This window comes from Poecilia formosa, unplaced genomic scaffold (assembly GCF_000485575.1).
Source record: "Poecilia formosa unplaced genomic scaffold, Poecilia_formosa-5.1.2 Scaffold115, whole genome shotgun sequence".
NCBI classification, from domain to species: domain Eukaryota; kingdom Metazoa; phylum Chordata; class Actinopteri; order Cyprinodontiformes; family Poeciliidae; genus Poecilia; species Poecilia formosa.
The window spans coordinates 201,391-221,125 of NW_006800054.1; the positions used below are offsets into that span (position 1 = coordinate 201,391).

Consider the following 19,735-nt stretch of genomic DNA (forward strand, 5'->3'; position numbering starts at 1 on the left):
TTTAGGGGGATAATGGTGCTCCTGGTCCTCGTGGAGAAGATGGACCAGAAGGACCAAAAGGTCAGTCTGGACCTGTGGGAGATGTGGGAACGCCTGGCATAGCAGGGGAGAAGGTTTGTGTTTTTTGTTGTTATTGTTTTTTTACATTTCTGCTAGACTGATTGTTGTGCACTGCTCCTTAGACACCACTCCCCTGAACTGTGGAGTTCAACAAGGCTAGATTCTGGGCCCATTATTATCTTCTTTTCACATTCTTCCTCTTGACAGCACGATTCAGTTTTTTTTTAATTTATTTATTTTTTTTTCTTATCACATCTAAGCCGATGAGATCCAAATTTCTCTCTCTTTTAAAAGACACCAGCTGGAGAATTTCTCCATCCTTGCCAAGTGTTTGTCACACATTAGTGACCAGTCATTTTCTGGTTTTCACATTTTCCACATATGCTTCTCAGAGCACTTCTGAAGTTCACAGCAGACCGGTGCAGAGTGGAGACGCATGCAGTGTAAAGCCAAAGATACACCGCCGGTGTTCGATTTTTCATGGTCCAGTCAGAAAAATCGGATCTTGATTTTTTTCTGATCTCCCGCCTGACATGCAGGGATTACATTGCAGACTCCTGCTTGACGGTCCGTCAATGCGCCACTGGACAGTATTCATGCAACAGTAAATACCAGAAATCCCACCAGCGTAAACAGAAGCTGGTCCAGCAGTAAACAGAAAGCTGTAGCTGATTGCGGTTTCACTCTTTCATTTTTTTTTCTGTACTTCTGAGGTCCTACTTTGTTTGTGAGGAAAATATTTTAGTTTCTGTTTTTCCCAAAGCGGACGTGTTTTACTTTGCCACTGTGGCTCACTTCCTGTCTCGTTCCCATTGCTGCATAGCTCCAAACAAAATACACCTCCGGTTCATCTTGGTCAGACAGTCGGAGATGCAGTGAATCGTGACCGCTCCGCTACGCCTCGTTGACTTTAACATGGTCTAATTGCTGCGTATGCCATCTGACCCTATTTTCCATCAGATTGGATTCCAAAATGTATCTGGTGGGTTCAGCGTTAGAGGTGTTAAAGTGTGTCGTTTTGAGATTTTGTCAGAAATATGTTTATTCCATAAGTTTTTTTTTTTTTTTTAAATGTCCATTGTGAGATTATGTCACTGCAAAAATAAGTAAATTATGTCCTTCTACTGACACCCTTTCTAAATATTTAGATTGGAGGGTGCCATCTTTGTCGACCTTTGCTGTGAGAAAAGTGCTGAACAAACCTTTTTGTCACTTCTCGTGTTTATCTCATGTCTTTCTCTCTTTCCAGGGTAAACTTGGGGTGCCTGGTCTGCCCGGTTACCCCGGACGACAAGGTCCTAAGGTGATTTTACATTAAGGGGCTATTACCATCAGTCAATGCACTCTCACGTCCCTCTATCAGAGCTTTAGGCTGCTATAGATATGTGCCTTTGCTAGACTGTTTCCTGTCTTATTAAAAATAAAGTATGATAAATGGCATATTCAGAAAGACTATTTTATTTATAGTTCATTAGTGACATCTATTCATTACATGTTGATGAATGATGTATTTAAGGCTGTGTTGGGCTCATGGATTAGATTTGCTTTAATTTGATACAGTGGTTAATTATAAGTTAATGAGACATTGGGGATGACGTATGATAAATGGAGCGCTAAGGCTGATTAACTTCCACTTGTGTCTTCAGGGATCACTTGGCTTCCCTGGTGTGACCGGATCCCTCGGAGAAAAAGGAAGAAGGGTAAATATTACCCTAGCATTTTAGTCGATATCACATCGCATGCAGCTCCATGTTGCTGATAAATAATCATGTAAGTGATAAATAATTGTTGACCTTTACAATGCAGGGTCCTGCCGGTCAGTCGGGTTCTGGGGGTCAAAGAGGTCCCAATGTAAGAACGCTAAGTATACGTACAATGTTTATGTCTAAGTAGGTGCCACAAGGTAATTACACGTTGTGGCAGTGGCTTGAACCAGCAGATCTCTGTTTGCTTTTCAGATCATTAGATATTTATCTTCCACCTCTAGACATACATGCACTAATAAGACAGATGCTTGTTTTCCAAAGGGATCCCGGGGGGGAAGAGGAGCAAAGGGGCCAACTGGAAAGCCTGGAGAAAAGGTGAGCTTCGTGGCATACAAACACAGACATGCACTTGCAGTTATACATACATAAACACACCTGGCTGCCTCATAAAGTATGGATGAATGCGTCGACCGTGATGGAGCGGGTTGTTGCTTTTCACTTCTAGATGACAGGCCATCTGGCATAGTGAAAACATGCTGTCTGGCAGGGGGTGCTTCAGTTTACGTTCTCACATAGGAGAGTTAAACAGGAAAAGAAATATTTAAGCGAATGACGTTAAACTGAGTTTCTGTCTTATGTTTTGCTTTTTCCTCCTGGAAGGGATCTGCTGGACAAGACGGTCCTCCAGGATCTCCCGGAGAACAGGTGAAGATTTGTTTATTGGATGAAACTGACTGCAAATAATCTGAAGGTTGATAAACCTTTTGGAAAGGGAGTTTGACAAACTGTGTTCTTGTTTTAGGGTCCTCAAGGGCCACAGGGTCAAAACGGAGAAACAGGACCTAAAGGACCCAATGTGAGTAGGTTAAGCGTTTGTCGTTTGATTTGATTTGTTACTCAATTTCTATGTGTACTTTTCACCTAAACCAATCCAGGGTACAGCAAAGAAAGTAAAAAAAAAACAAAAAAACAACCTTTGTTTTCAGGGTCTACCAGGAAAGGATGGATTACCGGGTCATCCAGGTCAGAGAGGAGAAGCAGTGAGTCATGTTTCTATCTAAAAAAAAAAATAAATAAATAAAACGCCCCAAAGAGAGGATTAAAAATGTTATTAAGAGTGCATTGCATTCACTGAGTAGATTCTGCTGAGATTAAACATGATCTATTGATTTTAATAAAACAAGCCTTCAACTCTGGAAAGTACTCTGATTCAACTTAACTGAAGTTCAGACTAACAAACCTAATGTTTTTCTTCAGGGCTTTCAAGGCAAGACTGGGCCTCCTGGCCCCCCAGGAGTCGTTGGGCCACAGGTAAGCAGATTTATCTATAGCATTTCGCAGATGTTGATTTTTATAGTAAGCTGTTGTTTAAACAAGGTGATTTTGATTAGCTGTTACATAGCTTGTTTTATCTTCAGGGGAAGTCTGGCGAGACAGGGCCAGCTGGAGATAGAGGCCATCCAGGTTCACCAGGACCACCAGGTGAGCATGGTTTACCAGGAACAGCTGGAAAAGAGGGGGCCAAGGTGAGTGCTATTCATCACATTGACAGGTCACCTACTATCATGAATAATACGGTTAGATAAAGCCCAAGGACTCTCTTTAGCTCTGTCTGAATATCTTATCCTCTCAGTCTAATCCTGACTTCTAATTAAGTGATAATTTTACAGAGGGAAGCTTGAGGTGTTAAGCGTATTTTGATACGCACTTTCTCAATATGACTTGTGTGATTTTTGACAGCTTGTGTCTGCTGGCTACTTGCCATGTATCTAACCCCAGGGGTGGTCGTGTGTTGGTATTAGGGAGATCCGGGTCCAGCGGGAATCCCAGGAAAGAGTGGCCCTCCTGGACTGAAAGGCTTCAGAGGAAGCAGAGGGACCCCCGGTGCAATGGTAACACACACTTTCAAACATCTTATGTCTTTGCCTGATCTGACATTTAACAGAAATGTGTCTCTTCGATTAGGATTACAGGTCGAGTATTAGAGAAATAGATTTTATATAGAAATAGATTTCTATATAAAAAGCTAAAATAATTACAAACTCATTGAACGGTACAAGGTTACTTGATTGTGATGATAATTTTTAGGTTTTTTTTTTTGCAGGGCTCTGCTGGTCTCAAAGGTGGAGAAGGTCTACCTGGTGTTGCAGGGCTTACTGTAAGTTTAATTTGAGAAAATTGCCTTTCATGCCATTTCCTGACCTGTGTTGATGTAATATAGAACGGTAAGACTCATAAAACAACAGACTGTTCCTATGGTGACCACTGATCGTGGCCACTGCATTAAATAAAACAGTGATTCATGTGACATTCTCACTTCAGCTCATCTCAGCTCGTTTTATTTTCAGGGTGCTGCTGGAGAGAGGGGTCCCGCTGGGCCTGCTGGAGCAATTGGCCCACCAGGACGAGCAGGCGGTGTGGGCCCTGGTGGGCCGAGTGGAGAGAAAGGCATGCCAGTAAGAGCTGGGAATTATTTTTTATTTTTTTCCTCAGTTCACTCTCACCTCCTACCACTAGGTATAAAAATGTTTTGAAAGTGTCATTATGAGAAAAGCGAGGGAAGACAGTTCGAGGGACAAAATGCAAATGCAATCTTGGTAGTGATTTTCCTGCATGATATGACACATTAATCAAAATGTCACTCTATGATATGAGAGCAATGGGTACCACTTGCGCAATTGCTAGATGTGTGCTGTGGTCCTATCTGTTCATTAGGGAGAGAAGGGAACCATTGGGCCTGCTGGGCGTGATGGGGAGTTGGGACCTGCAGGGTTGCCAGGGGTTGCAGGACCTCCTGGACCTCCAGGGGAGGATGGAGATAAGGTAATTGTATTAGACAGTAAGTCTAGACTGCAGCTCTACTGTAGAGTTCAAGCAGATTTTATGACTTAGCTATTTATGAGTTGTTTTATACATTTAAATCTGCAGGGTGAGACTGGCGGACCAGGTCAAAAGGGCAGCAAAGGAGGCAAAGGAGAATCTGTAAGTTAGATTTACATGGAATAACAATACCTTTATTTTTATGGATGCTAAGTTGATGTGGTGATAAAGCCTAAATTTCCACTTCTCGGCATCTTAACCATGAATCTCAATGATAACTCACCCTGTGCTGCAAATGGCAAATGTGGGTTGAATTTGTTTTCAGGGACCTCCGGGACCTGTTGGCATTCAAGGACCTGTGGGCCAACCAGGACCATCTGTATGAATCATTTCTAAATCATAAGCGAGAGTGTGTGTGTATATGTGTGTTTTTTGTTTTTTTTTCTGGTGTGCTAACTATTTCTGGTTATTTCAGGGGACAGATGGTGAGCCAGGCCCTCGGGGTCAAATGGGCCTGAATGGACCAAAAGGGGATGAAGGATCTAGGGGCTTTAAGGGACCACCTGGCCCCTCCGGATTGCAGGTAAAGATAATTATTTCAGTCAGATAGCTTAAAACTTCACATCCGTTGTGAATTAACAGTTAAAATTTCATCTCACTTTCTTGCTTGTAGGGAATGCCAGGACCCTCTGGGGAGAAAGGAGAGAGTGGGCATGTTGGTTCAATGGTGAGTTTAGCATGCGGTCAATAACCTAAAATCTATGGCCTTGAGCTGGAATCAACAGTCCTTCAATGTGACACCATTGACAATTGATTTGACGCTTCAATGACTAAAGATGCCTTGTGAAAAATATCAAGCAGTTCCAGATATTTTCTGGGGAGTTTGTACATTTTTCTTCACGTCTTTTGCTGCCTACTTTTCATTCTGTTCCTCATCCTCGGCCAACATTAAACTCTAATAACTTAGTCCTCATTTATTAATTGTCTGTTGCGTTTGTCTGATGCGATTGTCCTGCAACAACGAGGTCTGCATTCCAGCGTCTTCCATCGTGCCGTGTGAAAAAAAGCTATTATAATTTATGTATGTCTTTTATATCATATACTCAGGTAATAGCGCTGTGATTTTTGAAATTATATAATGTGTGCCAGGCTTAAAAAAAATACCCCCCTTCTGTCAGCTGTTCTTACCATTTTAGCCACAACTCAAACCTATGGATGTTCCACTGAAACTGTTTCCTGTTTTCAATATTTGTTTCTCTGAGGTGTCACCATACATTGTTTTTAGTGCTGCTATTGTACCTCTCGTACAAGATTACTGATTCTACTTTGTTAAATTTATTTTTATATGTAGTGTTGCGCAAATTTGTTAGTGGGTCAGAGAGGGGATTGGAGCTACTCATTTTACATTTGTTTATTTCTAAGGGGGGAACTGTTGCCCATGCAAATTTCCAAGAAACAATGTTACCTCCTTGAATGAATCAAATTTGTATGCGGAGGTTCCACTGAGTTCAAATACTAATACTCAGCTTTGTTTTCTATTCGCTTCACACCAGTGAGCTTGGAATAGTTTTGGTAATACTGGGATGCCAGGACTCATGGCGAGAGTAATAGTATGCTATATCCAGGCAAAGCACAAATGTTTTTACTTTGTTTCTTAAAAAAACTGTCCCACAGGATATGGGGTTTCCAGCATGAACATAAACCACCTTCCTGAGGAACCCAGAAATGACCTCACTAATCCACAAAGGGATGGGTTTCTATAGCTGTCAGTTTAGTTTTTTGCTAGGTTGTATTTGTGGTTTGGTTGCATCATATCTATGCTGCTCAGAGTCTTTCTGTTGGACCTGATCAGTTCCATTTTATTCACCAGAGACCCTTTTGATTCCCCACCATTGACTCTTAGTTGTTTTGGTTAATTTCTGACCCCTGTTGCTAGTCCTACTGCCCCTGCTCAGTTTCTCAGTTTTACATTTTTTGTCTATCTTTTATTTTTTTTTACTCCAAGACATTTTCTTTCCTCCCAGACATCCAGAAATCACCTTTGGATGAAGTTTTGCTGCTTAGCTTTCTGTCAGATTTCTGTTGTCTAATGCTAGTATCTTTCCAGATATTCACCAGTTCTTCTCTCTTTTCATTGCCAGTCATGCCAGTCATCCCTAATGTTCTTGTTTGCCTCTTGTCACTGCTTCACCCCTTTTTGGGTTTTCCTGGATATCCAAGGTCATCTTGTTTCATTTGTCTCCAACTACGTTGCAAATCATGACACTCCTCCTTACATGCAGCACAAGATTTTATAATTGTGAAGCCAGTTTCGGCTTTGTATGAACAACATGTAGTACCTGGCCAATCCACCTAATCTTATTAAACTTTGATTAGTTACAGCCATTAAGTTAATTAGGAACAGCTGTGCTGTTTGTGTTGCCGGGTGTCAAACTCTGATGACTGTCATTAACATCGGCTTCCTCCAATCCCAAGTGGTTTCTAACTGTGGGAATGAGTTTGTGCCGAGTCTCATTATTTTCAAGCTACTTTTCAGACATATTTAAAGACGCATTTATCTGGGCTTTACATTTCGATTGGTAAACTGAGGCAAATGCACAGAAATTAGGAGGAAATGTGTACTCTTTGCCTCAAGCTCTAATACTTTGAGCTTCTTCTCCAGTCCAACAGCTTTGGTAATGTGGAGCGTTCCATCTAAATTTGTGTTTCCCTTTGGAAAAAACCTTTGTGAGAGAAGATAATTAGATTTTTCTGTTACAGAAATAAACATAGGTGTAACTAATAATGCTAATTATGCCGCAGCTTCTGGTAATAATTGCTGTGAGCTAAACCAGGATGCCATCGTACGCAGAGACAAATGGAGAGACTGGAGCAGGGATTTATCACAATCACTGCCCAACAGGACCGTTAACAAATAAATGATTCTTAACCAAGAGCAATAGTCATTAAAACTCTGTTTTTCTCTGACGAGTTTTGTGTCTTTTGCTATTTCTTTGTCGTATCTCAGCACTGGTTATATTCCATAAAAAATATCAGAATAGTAATGAGGTTTACTTGAAAGAATTAGCTTTACATTGACAGTTTGAATCAGTGTGTTTTTCAACAGCAAAAAGTCCACCACTTCACGTGGAAAAAAAGATGAGCCAAAAGAGTGAACATGGTGGCTCAGCGTGTAAAAGGAAAAGCATAAAAGAGAAAAGTAGTGACAGAAAGGAGCATTGGAGTGGAAGGAAAAGGCGGGGCGCTCATTGTGAGCAGGAAGACAGTGTGACAGCTGCTAATCAGATTAGCCTCAGCCTTGGCCGTCTAATGAGCATCCTCCTTTGTGACAGTCATCTTGCAACGCTGTCAGCCATGAACACTCGCTCAACAAGATTCTCTATAGTTTGCCTTCTCTGCAGTCAGATTAGGGAGGGAATGCATTAAAATGGAACCAAAACAAGAGAGAGAGAGAAAGAGAGAGAGAAAGAGAGATGGAAGAGAGGGGAGATGCTGAGGACTCAGTGGGGAAGTTTTATTCATGTGTCACTGTTGCGGATCACAGAGTTCTCCCCATAACGCTGAAATGTTTCTGTGCCAGAAGGATATGTGTTTCCTTCAGTCCCACACGGTCTCTCCCTGGGCAGATTGTCTGTCTCTCTGTTTCAGAGTCTTTACAACACAAGGTTCCCTCTAAGACTTGAGAGTGATTCAGAGCACAGCTCAACATCAACTCAACTAAAACCGAAGCCAAGGACTGTTAAGATTAATTGCTTGGTGCTCTCTTAAGCTGCACAGACAAGTCAAATCACATGCTCTCCCTGGCTGAGAGAATATGCTCGAGCATATTGCGGGCGAGAGGTTTCTTATTAATAAGTGAGAATAAGAGAGAGGCAGTGGGAGGCGAAATGGGAAAGAGTCGGAGTTTTTGTCATTTTGAGGGTAATGACCTGTCTGGACGTCTTCATCATGTCAGTGCAATAATAATCAGAGATACTGGGGCCATTGCATAAGCAATCTAGCGATGGCTGACATCTAACTCTTATTTAATTTAGGAGGCACCAGCTCACATTCACTTTGTAACGCTGAATGTTTTATGTGATCCACATGAAAATGTTTCCTTTCTTTCTTTTCAGGGGCCTCCAGGACAGCATGGCCCAAGAGGCCCTCAGGGGCCCTCTGGAGCTGAGGTATCGTTTCTAAAAAAAAACAAAACAAACATATCTACATTAGATTTAGGCCATTTGCTCGATTCAACAGAAACAATACGCACTGAAAAGAATATTGTTCTTCTCAGGGTTTATTTTAGTTCATATTAGCATGCTTTTTCTTCCTTGCTGGCAAAATGTTTTTTTTCCCCTTCATAACATCCATGAAAACATCCAAGTGGAGCATATGTAGATAATTTGTATTCAATTAGATGAATCAGTAAATGCAACAAAAAGCTCCGTTTCATTAGGTAATGCAATCAACATAATCAACACCACTGTATTTTCAAGCTGGCCTGTTCATGATACATGAATGTGCATAATTTGTCATATTTGGGTTTTGCATTCTGTTTAAAACACAACTCTATGGGGTTTGAAAACATGAACTTGTCCGTTTTAATTTGCCATGTAAAAAATGTTAAAAGATAGCGCAGTATTTTTAAACTTTTTTGTGTTAGAAACCTTATGGAAATTGGTTTTGAGATCCTGTTCTCTCAAACAATGCCCTTGTTCAAAAGGCTGTATTATCATAATGTCAATGTAGTTGCGCTTATTTTCATCCTTTCATCTCTTCTAAGCACGTCTTTAGACATGCTTTCCACGGCCTTTGAAAGTTTAATGATTAAAAAGTATTAGAATGTTATCTCTGTGATAGTTATATTTACGCCTCCATGAATCATTAAGAGGCATTAGGCTATTATCCTGGAGAGGCAGTTATATTTACCTCAAGTAAAGGCTGTCCCTCTGCAGCCTCTTATATTGCTCAATTATTCAGCAGTCAGCTGCAGAGAGCTGTGAGACTCACGCTAGTGCTTTATCACAAGGAACATGGACATGCAGCACTCCAGAGATGGTTCAATCTATAAATAGATTGATACAGAAAAGATAGGAAAGAACGAGATAGAGACAGATTTGAGAAAAGCCGGTGGCAGCAGGGGTTCAGTGGCTCTGCATGGTTGCCTCTGCCTGACAGAAACTTCACTCAGTCATGCATGTGCATGCAAAAACGAAAAGAAAAAAAAAAAAAAAAAAAAAAAAAAAAAAAAAAAAACATGAAGAAAAGAAAGTGACTAGAAACTTTTATGATTTAAACATTATTCGGAGAAAATGCTAAAGCGGCAACTGCCTTTCTTTACTTTCTTTGTGTGTTGTCTTTTTTTTTTTTCTTTCTGTTCCAGTTTCTGCATTGTGAGAGCAAAGATGCTGACAAGCAAAGAAAAAAAATACAGCGGAATCACATTTTCAGAAATCAAATGAATATTTAAAACCCGCCCCTGTTTTAGTTCAAGCTTTCCTTTCTCATGACACGCAGGGCCCACCTGGCTTGCCTGGAGGAGTCGGTCAACCAGGTCTTGTTGGAGAGAAGGTCAGCAAACCCCGGTGTTCTTTTTTTTTTCTTTTTTTTTCCCTACATACTGTAAGCTGTGTTTTATGGTTAAATGCTCTTTCTTCGTCAGGGTGAGGATGGGGAAGCAGGCGACCCGGGGTTGGTTGGGGAGCCGGGCCCTCCAGTGAGTGACTTTCCTTTCATTTTCTCTTTTTTTTTTGTTTTATTGCTCAGAAGCTAAAACTTTAATTTAATTTTGATCTTTCAAAACTATTTTCAACGTTGTAATGCTTTTCTTTGCAGGGCGTTAAGGGAAATGCTGGTGAGAAGGGAGATGCTGGTCCTTCCGGTGCAGCGGGGCCCCCAGGAACCAGAGGAACACCTGGAGAGGATGGACCAAAAGGCAACCTGGTGAGCGGATGCATCATTTCCTTACAGCTGTTAAAATCAGCCAAAATGTGAGTCGAGACGTTTTCAAACCAACTTTTTTTTTGCTCTTAGGGTCCTCTTGGATTTCCTGGAGATTCTGGCCCACCAGGTGAACCAGGAGTCAATGTAAGAGTTATTGTTTTAGTTCATCTGTTGATAATGTTATGAATTATATTATTGATGCCGATGCAATTCTAGTATTTTTGTCTTTCAGGGGGTTGATGGTTCACCGGGACCTAAAGGGGACAATGGGGAAATTGGAAAAACAGTAAGGAGTCCTTTTTAGGAACATTTTTATTGTTCCTCAATTAAACCTCTTAGAAGTCTAGAGCCAAATTTCAACTATGTAACCTGGAACACTTTTCTTGTGGAACTTAATTACCCAGGCTAATTTTTTTTCCCCCCCACTGTACGATCCAAAACTGAGCCAATTCTTTAAATTATGCATGCTGACAGTGAGATGGCCACCCCTCCTAGTGTTAGAGTACTACTCAGTGTGAGGGAGAGAGGCTCCCATCATTAAAATAAAAGCCACGATTTTCAAACGCAAAACTTTTTTTCTCTCTCTCTCTCTGATTCCATAGCAACAATTACACTTTTCAACTCATGTAAAGACACTTCAGACTTTATGGAAAGTACAAAGTTACTTCCAACACAGACCTTTGTATTATCTTGTTTTGACAGCAGAGTTTAGAGCTGCAGCTGGGATTACAATCTGTTGTTCTGCAGCCATAATTTGTGATTATTTCACAGTGTTTACTCTACAAAGCAGAATTAATGTCACTCCAAAGTCAGAGGGCGTTTGTGACATTAATCCGTTTTTAATTAAAGCCTCTGCTACATATCACAAAAAAGCACTAACATCTATAAATGCATCTCGGTGCATGCATTGTTTCTTTCAAACTAAGAATTGTTTAATGGCGAACAATCATACCGGGTTGTGATTGTTTCAACATCATCACTGCAAAACACTTAAACAATTACCACTTTAAATCCCTAAACATGACCAGTCTTAGCCAGTGTTTACTGCCTGAACCTGAAATGTAATTAAAAAAAAAACTGTTAGAGCTAATTGTATGAATGCATTTGGATGTAAGCATTTGCAAAACACTGAAAGTCATGATGAGTAAACGGTAAACTGTAAAGTTGTGATTACAAGGATGCTACCAAAACACAAGAACTGTAGATGAGTTTAAAGTGCGAGATGACTGAAACGAATGCAGGAAATGTTCAGTTCTCACCATAAAACTCCACCTGTAAAACGCTACCTCCCGTCAGGGCCACCTTCGGGTGTAGATTTCTAGTTAATTGCAGCTCAAGGGAAAGTCTGAAAATAATGGAATGTTTTCCCTTCAACTGTCGCTACGTAAAGTAGATGTTTCTGTTGTTTTGATTTCTACTGTTTCGTGCAGGGACCACCAGGAGCCTCTGGAGAGCCTGGCCCTCCTGGGCCACCTGGTCGGAGGGTGAGATTAATTTATTGAGCCTATATATGTCTGTAAACAATGTTATGTGCTTATTCATAGCTAATACTTTCAATCACTGTCCCAACCACATTCATTATCTCCGCCAGGGTCATGTTGGTGCAGCAGGAAAAGAGGGAAAACAAGGCATGAAAGGAGTCAAAGTAAGGAACAGCTCTGACTATGAGCTCCACTTTTCATTTATAATCTTTCTTCATCGCTTTCTGTTGTTTCTGTCTGTGCGTTTGCTCCCAAGGGAGCCACAGGAACTTCGGGTCCAGTGGGAAAGACGGGGCCAGTGGGACCCCAAGGCCATCCAGGAAGGCCCGGTCCAGAAGGCCTTCGAGGCATTCCAGGTCCTGCGGTTAGTATGAATGCACCGCAGAAGCCAAAAATATTGCTGCTATTTCCATCTCACCATGCTCACGTTCACCCCCATGTTGCCGTTTTAAAGGGCGAACAAGGTTTAAATGGACCACCAGGACAGACCGGACCGCCCGGACCAATAGTAAGAGGAATGAACATGTTATGAAATGAGACAGAAGATTTTTCCATTGCGATGATCATTGTTAAATAAAGCCGTACGGAATTTGCAGCACAGTTTCAACCGGCCAACTCTCTACGTTCAATTTTAGGGTCCGCCAGGATTACCGGGATTAAAAGGAGACCCCGGAAGAAAGGGAGAGAAAGTGAGTGCATAGTTATTAGTGGTTGGAGCTGTGTGCTCTAATCGGACCCCGGAGGATATTGATGATAAAGTCCGTCACTGCTTGCAGGGCCACGGAGGGTTGATTGGTTTAATCGGCCCTCCTGGAGAGGCTGGTGAGAAAGGTGACAGGGGCCTGCCAGGAAGTCAAGGTTTGCCAGGGTCCAAAGGAGATGGGGTAAGTGGTAACCTGTCACAGTATGATGCACCAGGGGAACCCAGTTCCCAACAAATAAAGATTATTGTTTTTACTCCTAGGGTGCGGTCGGGTCATCTGGTCCAATCGGCCCCCCGGGTTTACCCGGACTGTCTGTGAGTGGCTTAACTTGAACAAGTTCTTGCTCTCCTTCATAACTGAATGTATAATTATTCTGCTTTTAAACGACTAACAAAAAGGACACTCACATGACCTCTCGGATTTGGTTCTTTGCTGCATACATTTCTGACAGTCCATAAAAAGTAGGAAAAAAGTAGCTGTCAGGTTGATATTTTCCAGTACTGGAATAATTCAACATGTCAAAACTTTACTGTTTCAATTTTTTCTTAACTGTGCTTGTTTTTAATGATTAGTTATTCGTTATCTCAACTCGCAGGGTGCAGCGGGTGAGAAGGGATCTAAGGGGGAGATGGTAAGTATTGTAATCTGTCTTATTTATGCGATCGCACCTCTTCTCGGAAAGCAGCTGCTGGGTCCATATGCCGGGGGACAAAGAAGAAAGAAGATTTGTTGGCCCAAATGTCCTATGCTTCCTAATCACTGTACACTTCTGTGTTTACAGTATATCTTTGGAACAAAAAAACGAACTGTACAGCTTTGATTTTTTTATTTATTTATTTATTTATTTATTTATTTCTATTAGAGCTTTTTAATAGGCTTTGGGTCTGGTGTGCGTGATATTGTTGACAAAAAAAGAAATGCGTATCCTGACAGTGAGTGTGTCACGGCTTTGACCACTGAGTGCTGATGCACACAGCTGGAAAATCCTGTAAGCAGCAGCCATACAGTATCTGCCCGGATAAATTCGGGATTTAGATAAAAGGTGTGAGAAAGTCGACCCAGTCTCTTGTTGTCTTTATTCCAGGGTTTTGTTGGCCCCAGAGGAGATCGAGGGCCTGCTGGTCCTCCAGGACCCCCAGTGAGTATTTTGGATGATCCACTCCATGGCTTGCTGATTTCATCCTTTTTTGTTCTCTTTCACCACTTTTAAAAAACCAAAAAAAAACAAACAATTTTTCCAACCATCAGGGACCCCCTGCAACATTTGTTCAACCATTGCCAATTCAGGAAGGGAGGAGGAAAAGACGGAGGCACTCAGACAAGGCGGGAGGAGCAGCCCCGTTGACGGGGGAGGATGTCCGTTTCAAAGCGGAGGAATTTTTCCAGGGAGATCAGCCTCTGGAAGATGTAGAGGGAATGGAAGAGGTCTTTGCTACCCTCTCTTCCATGAAGAATGATGTGGAACTCATGAGAAAACCTCTGGGGACATTTGAAAGCCCTGCCAGGACCTGCAAAGAGCTCATGATGGTTCAATCGAACTACAAAGATGGTTAGAGTATAAAGGGTTTTATCTGACACGAATGTGAAGAACAGCGTTTCTTCAAAAATTAAACTTTTTTGTTTATGATTGTCTCCAAATTTGCCATTTTAGGGGAGTACTGGATAGATCCTAATCAGGGCTGTCACCGAGACTCCATTAAGGTCTTCTGTAACTTTACAGCCTTTGGAGAGACCTGTCTCCACCCTGACAAAAAGATTGAGATGGTGAGCCTTTGGTCTCTTTCAAAGCCAGGCTTTTGTGATGTTACACTGAAAAAAATCCTAAAACTTTAATAAACCTCTCTGTACCCAGGTGAAATTATCCTCATGGAACAAAGAGAAACCAGGAAGTTGGTTTAGCCAATACAGGAGGGGAAAACAGGTAAAATAACTGCACAAACAAAATCAATCAGTAATCAATTTTGAATAAATGTGGCATCTTAAAAAAAAAAACAGCACAGTGTTTTCAGGTTATCAACGGAGGCTTTTTAATTGATATTTATGCATAAGAATGATTGTGAAGGCCTATGAAGACTAATTTACTGCTCATTGACAGTTCTTCATTTTACGTTGAAAAGGGATTCATTTAAAATGGATGCCTTTAATTTGATAAAATTGGTTTTGCAATTTGTTTCGTAAATATATAAACTAATATTGATAGATATGTTAGCGTTCCATGAGAAAAGCAGCACAATATATCAGGAATTTATTCATGCAAGTGTAAGTGTACACAATATTAATGTTGGAAAGAATTACTTGAACTGCAATATAAAAAAAAATAAAATTAGCTCATTCTGTAATTAGCAAGCGTTCCAGACCCCAATGCATAATAAATTTGATGGTACAAATAAGCCTCATTATGAAGGACAGAGATTGCTGGTTGACAGTGATTGCTACAAAATGTTAAATTAAGAGTAACATACTATTTTCATTTGTTCAGTGATAAACCTAATTTTAACCCTATCCTAAAAAGCAAAGTCTTTTATTTTTCATTTTTAATCTTTTTAATGTAAGCAACTTTCATCAAACTTCTGACAATTTCAAGTCATTTTAGAAACAGTTGTATTTTGGCCGCGGTTGATTTAAGCTGTGAAAATAATTCAGACGAATACGCAGCTGTTCCCCATTGACGAGCATTCACGGCTTCTCACGAGCAGCTGCTTGGAGGTTTTTGTGATCTAATTTCCGAGAGAAAACCCGATTTGTGTTTGTTTGTACTGCTTTATTATTAAAATGGATCGAGAATTCTTTTCATTTGTCCTCCAGTTTCGCACACTAATGCTTGTGTCTGTGTGCCATTCAGTTTTCCTACATTGACAGCGACGGGAACCCGGTGCATGTAGTTCAGCTGACCTTCCTTAAGCTGCTAAGTGCCACAGCCAGGCAGAGCTTCACCTATACCTGTCAGAATTCAGCTGGCTGGTTTGACAACGCCTCCCGCTCCTACCAGCATGCTCTCCGCTTCCGGGGCAGCAACGGCGAGGAGCTGACACAAGCCAAGAGCCCCTTCATTGCAGCAGTGCACGATGGATGCCAGGTCAGTGCTGGCACGTGTCGGAGAAAAAGACAGGCTGCACAAAGTGGAATTAGCATTAATTAGAGTAATGTGCATGTCGACAGTGTTGCTGTTGTCAGCTGGATTGAATACATTTGTAACCATCAAATCCCTAACCTAATTAGTGATTCAAGCTAAAGGGGGGGAGGGGTGGGGCTGGTTAGTGAAATTAACCCAAGCGGATGCTAATAATGATTTTCATTTTTCTTCTCCAGTCTCGCAAAGGCCAGGAAAGGACTATTTTAGAGATCGTCTCCCCCTCTGCAGAACTGCTCCCCGTTATAGATGTTGCTCCAGCAGACTTTGGCAGCAACAGTAAGAAGTTTGGATTCCAAGTTGGACAAGTCTGCTTCAACGGCTAAACCCATCGAGAGCCACAAACACAGAAGACCTTCACAGTATGATTTCAACAACAGCAACAAGAACAACAAAAAAACTGGGCTGGCCACACAGTGTCAAGTTTTTTGTTGTGGGATTCTGGTATATTATTTAAGACTCGTCAGCATTTTTTTTGTAATATTTTGTGAATTTCTAACAGTAAGGAAAATGGCAAGAAAAAAAATATGCGGCAGTGAGGACAAAAGGGAATTATTGCATTTAAAAATATTTAATTTCTTTGAAATATTTTCTTGTAGGCTATAAATGACTCTCTGGATTTAGAAGGACTACTCTGCTGCAGAAAACAGAAGCAGTAGCAGTCATAAACCACAAGGATGTGTGGAGTAAGGATTTTATTTTATTTATTTTTTTTACTGCAGCATGGGACAGTTAGTTTGGATTTTTCAGATAAACAATATGCCCGCCTGCTAGCTTTTTGCAAAATCCAAGACTGAATAAATCTGAATTGCAATACTCATCTGCATGTTTGCATTTCTCAATAATGACAATTGCAAAGCAGTTGTGAATCAGCAGAGCATATTAATTCCACACCAGCACTGTAATTAAATTTCTATGTGCAGAGATGATAAATTGTCCTTTTTACCCTTTAACTGCAGTTTGCTCAGTGAATTACCTTGTTGTGTATTCATTAGGTGCAGTGAGCTATTGAACCCAACACTTACTTGACCGAATAAGGCTGTTTTCCTTTATGGACTGCTTCCCTCCATAGCCTTCCTAATGGAGGTTTCGAGTCTGTCGTGTTTCTGCCGACCAGAGTTTTGTTTGCATCAGAGCAACATTCATTTAGCAGAGATAAATAATCACTGAGAATGAAAATACATTAACAGACAAACTAAGAGCATGTCGATAATAATGTTCTCTAGTCTAAACTAGAGAGCTATACACCAAGAAACATTGTATGCATCTTTTGCTTACATAACATGTTTAATTGTCATTGCCTAACTCAGTTTTTTTTTTTCCCCTTTCTTTTCTCTTGTTCACATGCTGAATTTTGGACAGACAGCATTGCTATTCAGGCACAATTTGCTCTTCTGTGGTGCTACAGATAATTCTGTTATTTTTGTGTAACGATGTTTGTGCGTCTCTGTGGGCACGATTATAGGACTGGAGAAGGAGAGGTTATTGTTCCTTCAGCAGCACAAGACACTCAAACAGGGCTGGGACTACGGATTTCCGTTTTATTTGCACATCTCCTGGCTGATTGTGTCATTTTCACACAGCCAGCAGAGAGAGACTGAACAGTACGGAGCAACATGGTTGATTGCTCTTAAGGGGAAAACCCACTTTTAAGGCAATTTTTGATATTCCAGGGATTTCCAGAGCAAAACCTAGTATCTTTAAACAACAATCTCTTTAAACTAAAACGCATAGAACATAAAAACATAATCTGATTTGGAAACTACCACATTTTAATTGTCACTGTGAAGGTAACGCACAATGGCTCGCAAAGATTTGGCATTTGCCTTGAAATATCAGGTTTTTTGATGTCAGAACTGAGACTGTTATAAATGAACTACTTCCTTCTAATGTAACATTTATCCTGTGCTATGAATTAAAAAAAAATCAAATCCATCTGAAGGGGGAAAATATAAAAGTGCACCTGGTTGTATAAGTGATGGAAAAGCTGCTTGCACTGTTGCCTTGCAGCAGAAAAACTGCTGGCCTTTCTGAACGAGAGTTTGCATATTCTTGTCATGCGTGTGTGGGTTCCCTCCATGCACTCTGGCTTCCTGCCACAGGCCCAAAATATGCAGGTGTAGGTTAAGAATGTGAGGATATCTCTTGTATGCAGCATTCTTTAGGTCACCCCAAATGTTTATGCTCAAAAGTTTTCTATAGATTCTGGTGAGAACATCCACAGTTTCGTTTTCTCCATATGACGGTCATTCTTTTCTTTAACATTTGGATATATGCTGAGCTGCATATTAGTGCAGTTGGAAGCACAGTTACATTGCAGCAAGAAGGTCCTGGGTTTGAAGCCTGGGGTTTTTCTGCTTGGAGTTTGCATGTTGTCCCTAGTCTAAACCGGAAGCGTGGATTCTCCAGCTTCCTTCCACAGTCCAAAAGCAAGACTTTCAAATCTTTCTAAATTGTCCTTGATTTGCATGCAGTGAGTGCATGGTTGTTTGTCCTGTGTGTCTCTGTGTGCCCTGCAATTTACTGGTGGACCCCACCTCAGGCACCAACTCCCCACCACTCTGTAAGGGGTTACAGACAATGGATGAAACCCATTATCTGTTACAATGGACAATTGTAATGGACAATGGGTTACAATTGTCCATTATAATTCGTGAGCCTAATAGCATAATTGCCTAAGTCCTTTTTTTAAAAAAAAAAAAAAAAAAGGGACTTTGGCAATTGTGCTATTAGGCTGACAGATTGTAATCCACTTGGCATCACAGTGAGTGATGCCAGTGCATTTTTGGCATAATTCACTGTGATCCCAAAAAAATGACATATCTCTTCTTTCTCAACTACCTAGCAGAAACCAACCACTCTGGCAAAATACTCAGATTTATCTAAAGACAACAAGTTATACTTTTTATCAGATCATATTTTTTCTTTCATTTGTTTCAAAGAAGACTGTCTTTAATCATATTTATTTGGAGTAAGAAATTTTATCTCATCTAAAACACAACCATATTTCCTCATTTTTAACCTTCATTGTGCAATATTATAGTTAATACATTATTTTTTTACATGCTTCTCCTTATTGATACCATTTACAATAACATCCCTTTGATCCGTTGAAACTTGTTTGCAAACTAGAGTTTTAACTTTAGGATTAAAATAATCAAATGCAAAGAAAATCTTTTCCAAACATTTGATCCGTTTCTCATTTTTTGTCAGACTCACTGTAATTGATAATAGGTGTTAACTCACGAAGTCTGACTCCTGAAATTGAATCAAATGCTCAGTTGAGTATTCGCTTAATAGTGTGGAACAAGGTTAGCTCAGCTTTTCCATTTTACATTCTTTCTTATATTTTTTTCCCCTTTGTAATTGCACAGGATACATGTTACAGTATATGTGGAAAAAAAAATTAAATGGCTGATCAAAGTCTCATTTTTTTTTACATCTCCAAACTCTAGTATATTTGCATTTTAAGAGCCAAAGACTCTGTTTCTACATTCTGGATTAAATATTGTTCTTTGGATTGGCAAACGGAGCAGTGAGATAATGTAGAAATAACATACAGTATGCCTGTGACTTACATTGTTATAGCCAATTTTATCTCAAGCAAGTGTCATTTCTCAGTGCTTAACTACCTCCTCTGACTCAAACAATAGAGTGCTTAAACAGCATGTGTAATTATACTATTCCATCCTGCTGTTATGTTTGTTTGATGGCGTTTGTGCAGTACAGTTGTTTTCCCCCTCCTGACCCTGTCAAGCACTGCCCCTCTTGTGTATAGTGTTCATTGTATTAAATTTATAAACTGTACAGTTCTTCCTTGGACTTTCTATCCAACAGCCTGTTGCCTGCAATAAAATGTATTTTTCAAAAGTTGATGTGCAAATAAGACTACAAGATTTTCTTCTGTTT

At 40.5% G+C, this 19,735-nt stretch overlaps 1 protein-coding gene across 4 annotated transcripts in view; it reads left to right on the forward strand.

The window, feature by feature from the left end:
• The window catches only part of col5a3a (collagen, type V, alpha 3a), a 52,412-nt gene extending 33,189 nt beyond the window's left edge, over positions 1 to 19,223 (forward strand). For all 4 annotated transcript variants that reach the window (XM_016675510.1, XM_016675511.1, XM_016675512.1 and 1 more), the window contains 38 exons: positions 6 to 113; positions 1,310 to 1,363; positions 1,707 to 1,760; positions 1,867 to 1,911; positions 2,088 to 2,141; positions 2,427 to 2,471; positions 2,569 to 2,622; positions 2,753 to 2,806; positions 3,024 to 3,077; positions 3,185 to 3,292; positions 3,569 to 3,658; positions 3,871 to 3,924; positions 4,115 to 4,222; positions 4,482 to 4,589; positions 4,695 to 4,748; positions 4,912 to 4,965; positions 5,062 to 5,169; positions 5,260 to 5,313; positions 8,702 to 8,755; positions 10,086 to 10,139; positions 10,231 to 10,284; positions 10,404 to 10,511; positions 10,602 to 10,655; positions 10,744 to 10,797; positions 11,942 to 11,995; positions 12,103 to 12,156; positions 12,249 to 12,356; positions 12,447 to 12,500; positions 12,628 to 12,681; positions 12,769 to 12,876; positions 12,957 to 13,010; positions 13,292 to 13,327; positions 13,781 to 13,834; positions 13,945 to 14,245; positions 14,348 to 14,460; positions 14,549 to 14,617; positions 15,539 to 15,772; positions 16,006 to 19,223. In XM_016675510.1, the coding sequence (XP_016530996.1) occupies positions 6 to 113; positions 1,310 to 1,363; positions 1,707 to 1,760; positions 1,867 to 1,911; positions 2,088 to 2,141; positions 2,427 to 2,471; positions 2,569 to 2,622; positions 2,753 to 2,806; positions 3,024 to 3,077; positions 3,185 to 3,292; positions 3,569 to 3,658; positions 3,871 to 3,924; positions 4,115 to 4,222; positions 4,482 to 4,589; positions 4,695 to 4,748; positions 4,912 to 4,965; positions 5,062 to 5,169; positions 5,260 to 5,313; positions 8,702 to 8,755; positions 10,086 to 10,139; positions 10,231 to 10,284; positions 10,404 to 10,511; positions 10,602 to 10,655; positions 10,744 to 10,797; positions 11,942 to 11,995; positions 12,103 to 12,156; positions 12,249 to 12,356; positions 12,447 to 12,500; positions 12,628 to 12,681; positions 12,769 to 12,876; positions 12,957 to 13,010; positions 13,292 to 13,327; positions 13,781 to 13,834; positions 13,945 to 14,245; positions 14,348 to 14,460; positions 14,549 to 14,617; positions 15,539 to 15,772; positions 16,006 to 16,152 (3,078 nt within the window). In that variant the 3' untranslated portion in view covers positions 16,153 to 19,223. The remainder of the gene's footprint in view (positions 1 to 5; positions 114 to 1,309; positions 1,364 to 1,706; positions 1,761 to 1,866; positions 1,912 to 2,087; positions 2,142 to 2,426; positions 2,472 to 2,568; positions 2,623 to 2,752; positions 2,807 to 3,023; positions 3,078 to 3,184; positions 3,293 to 3,568; positions 3,659 to 3,870; positions 3,925 to 4,114; positions 4,223 to 4,481; positions 4,590 to 4,694; positions 4,749 to 4,911; positions 4,966 to 5,061; positions 5,170 to 5,259; positions 5,314 to 8,701; positions 8,756 to 10,085; positions 10,140 to 10,230; positions 10,285 to 10,403; positions 10,512 to 10,601; positions 10,656 to 10,743; positions 10,798 to 11,941; positions 11,996 to 12,102; positions 12,157 to 12,248; positions 12,357 to 12,446; positions 12,501 to 12,627; positions 12,682 to 12,768; positions 12,877 to 12,956; positions 13,011 to 13,291; positions 13,328 to 13,780; positions 13,835 to 13,944; positions 14,246 to 14,347; positions 14,461 to 14,548; positions 14,618 to 15,538; positions 15,773 to 16,005) is intronic.
• Positions 19,224 to 19,735: the final 512 nt, after the last annotated feature.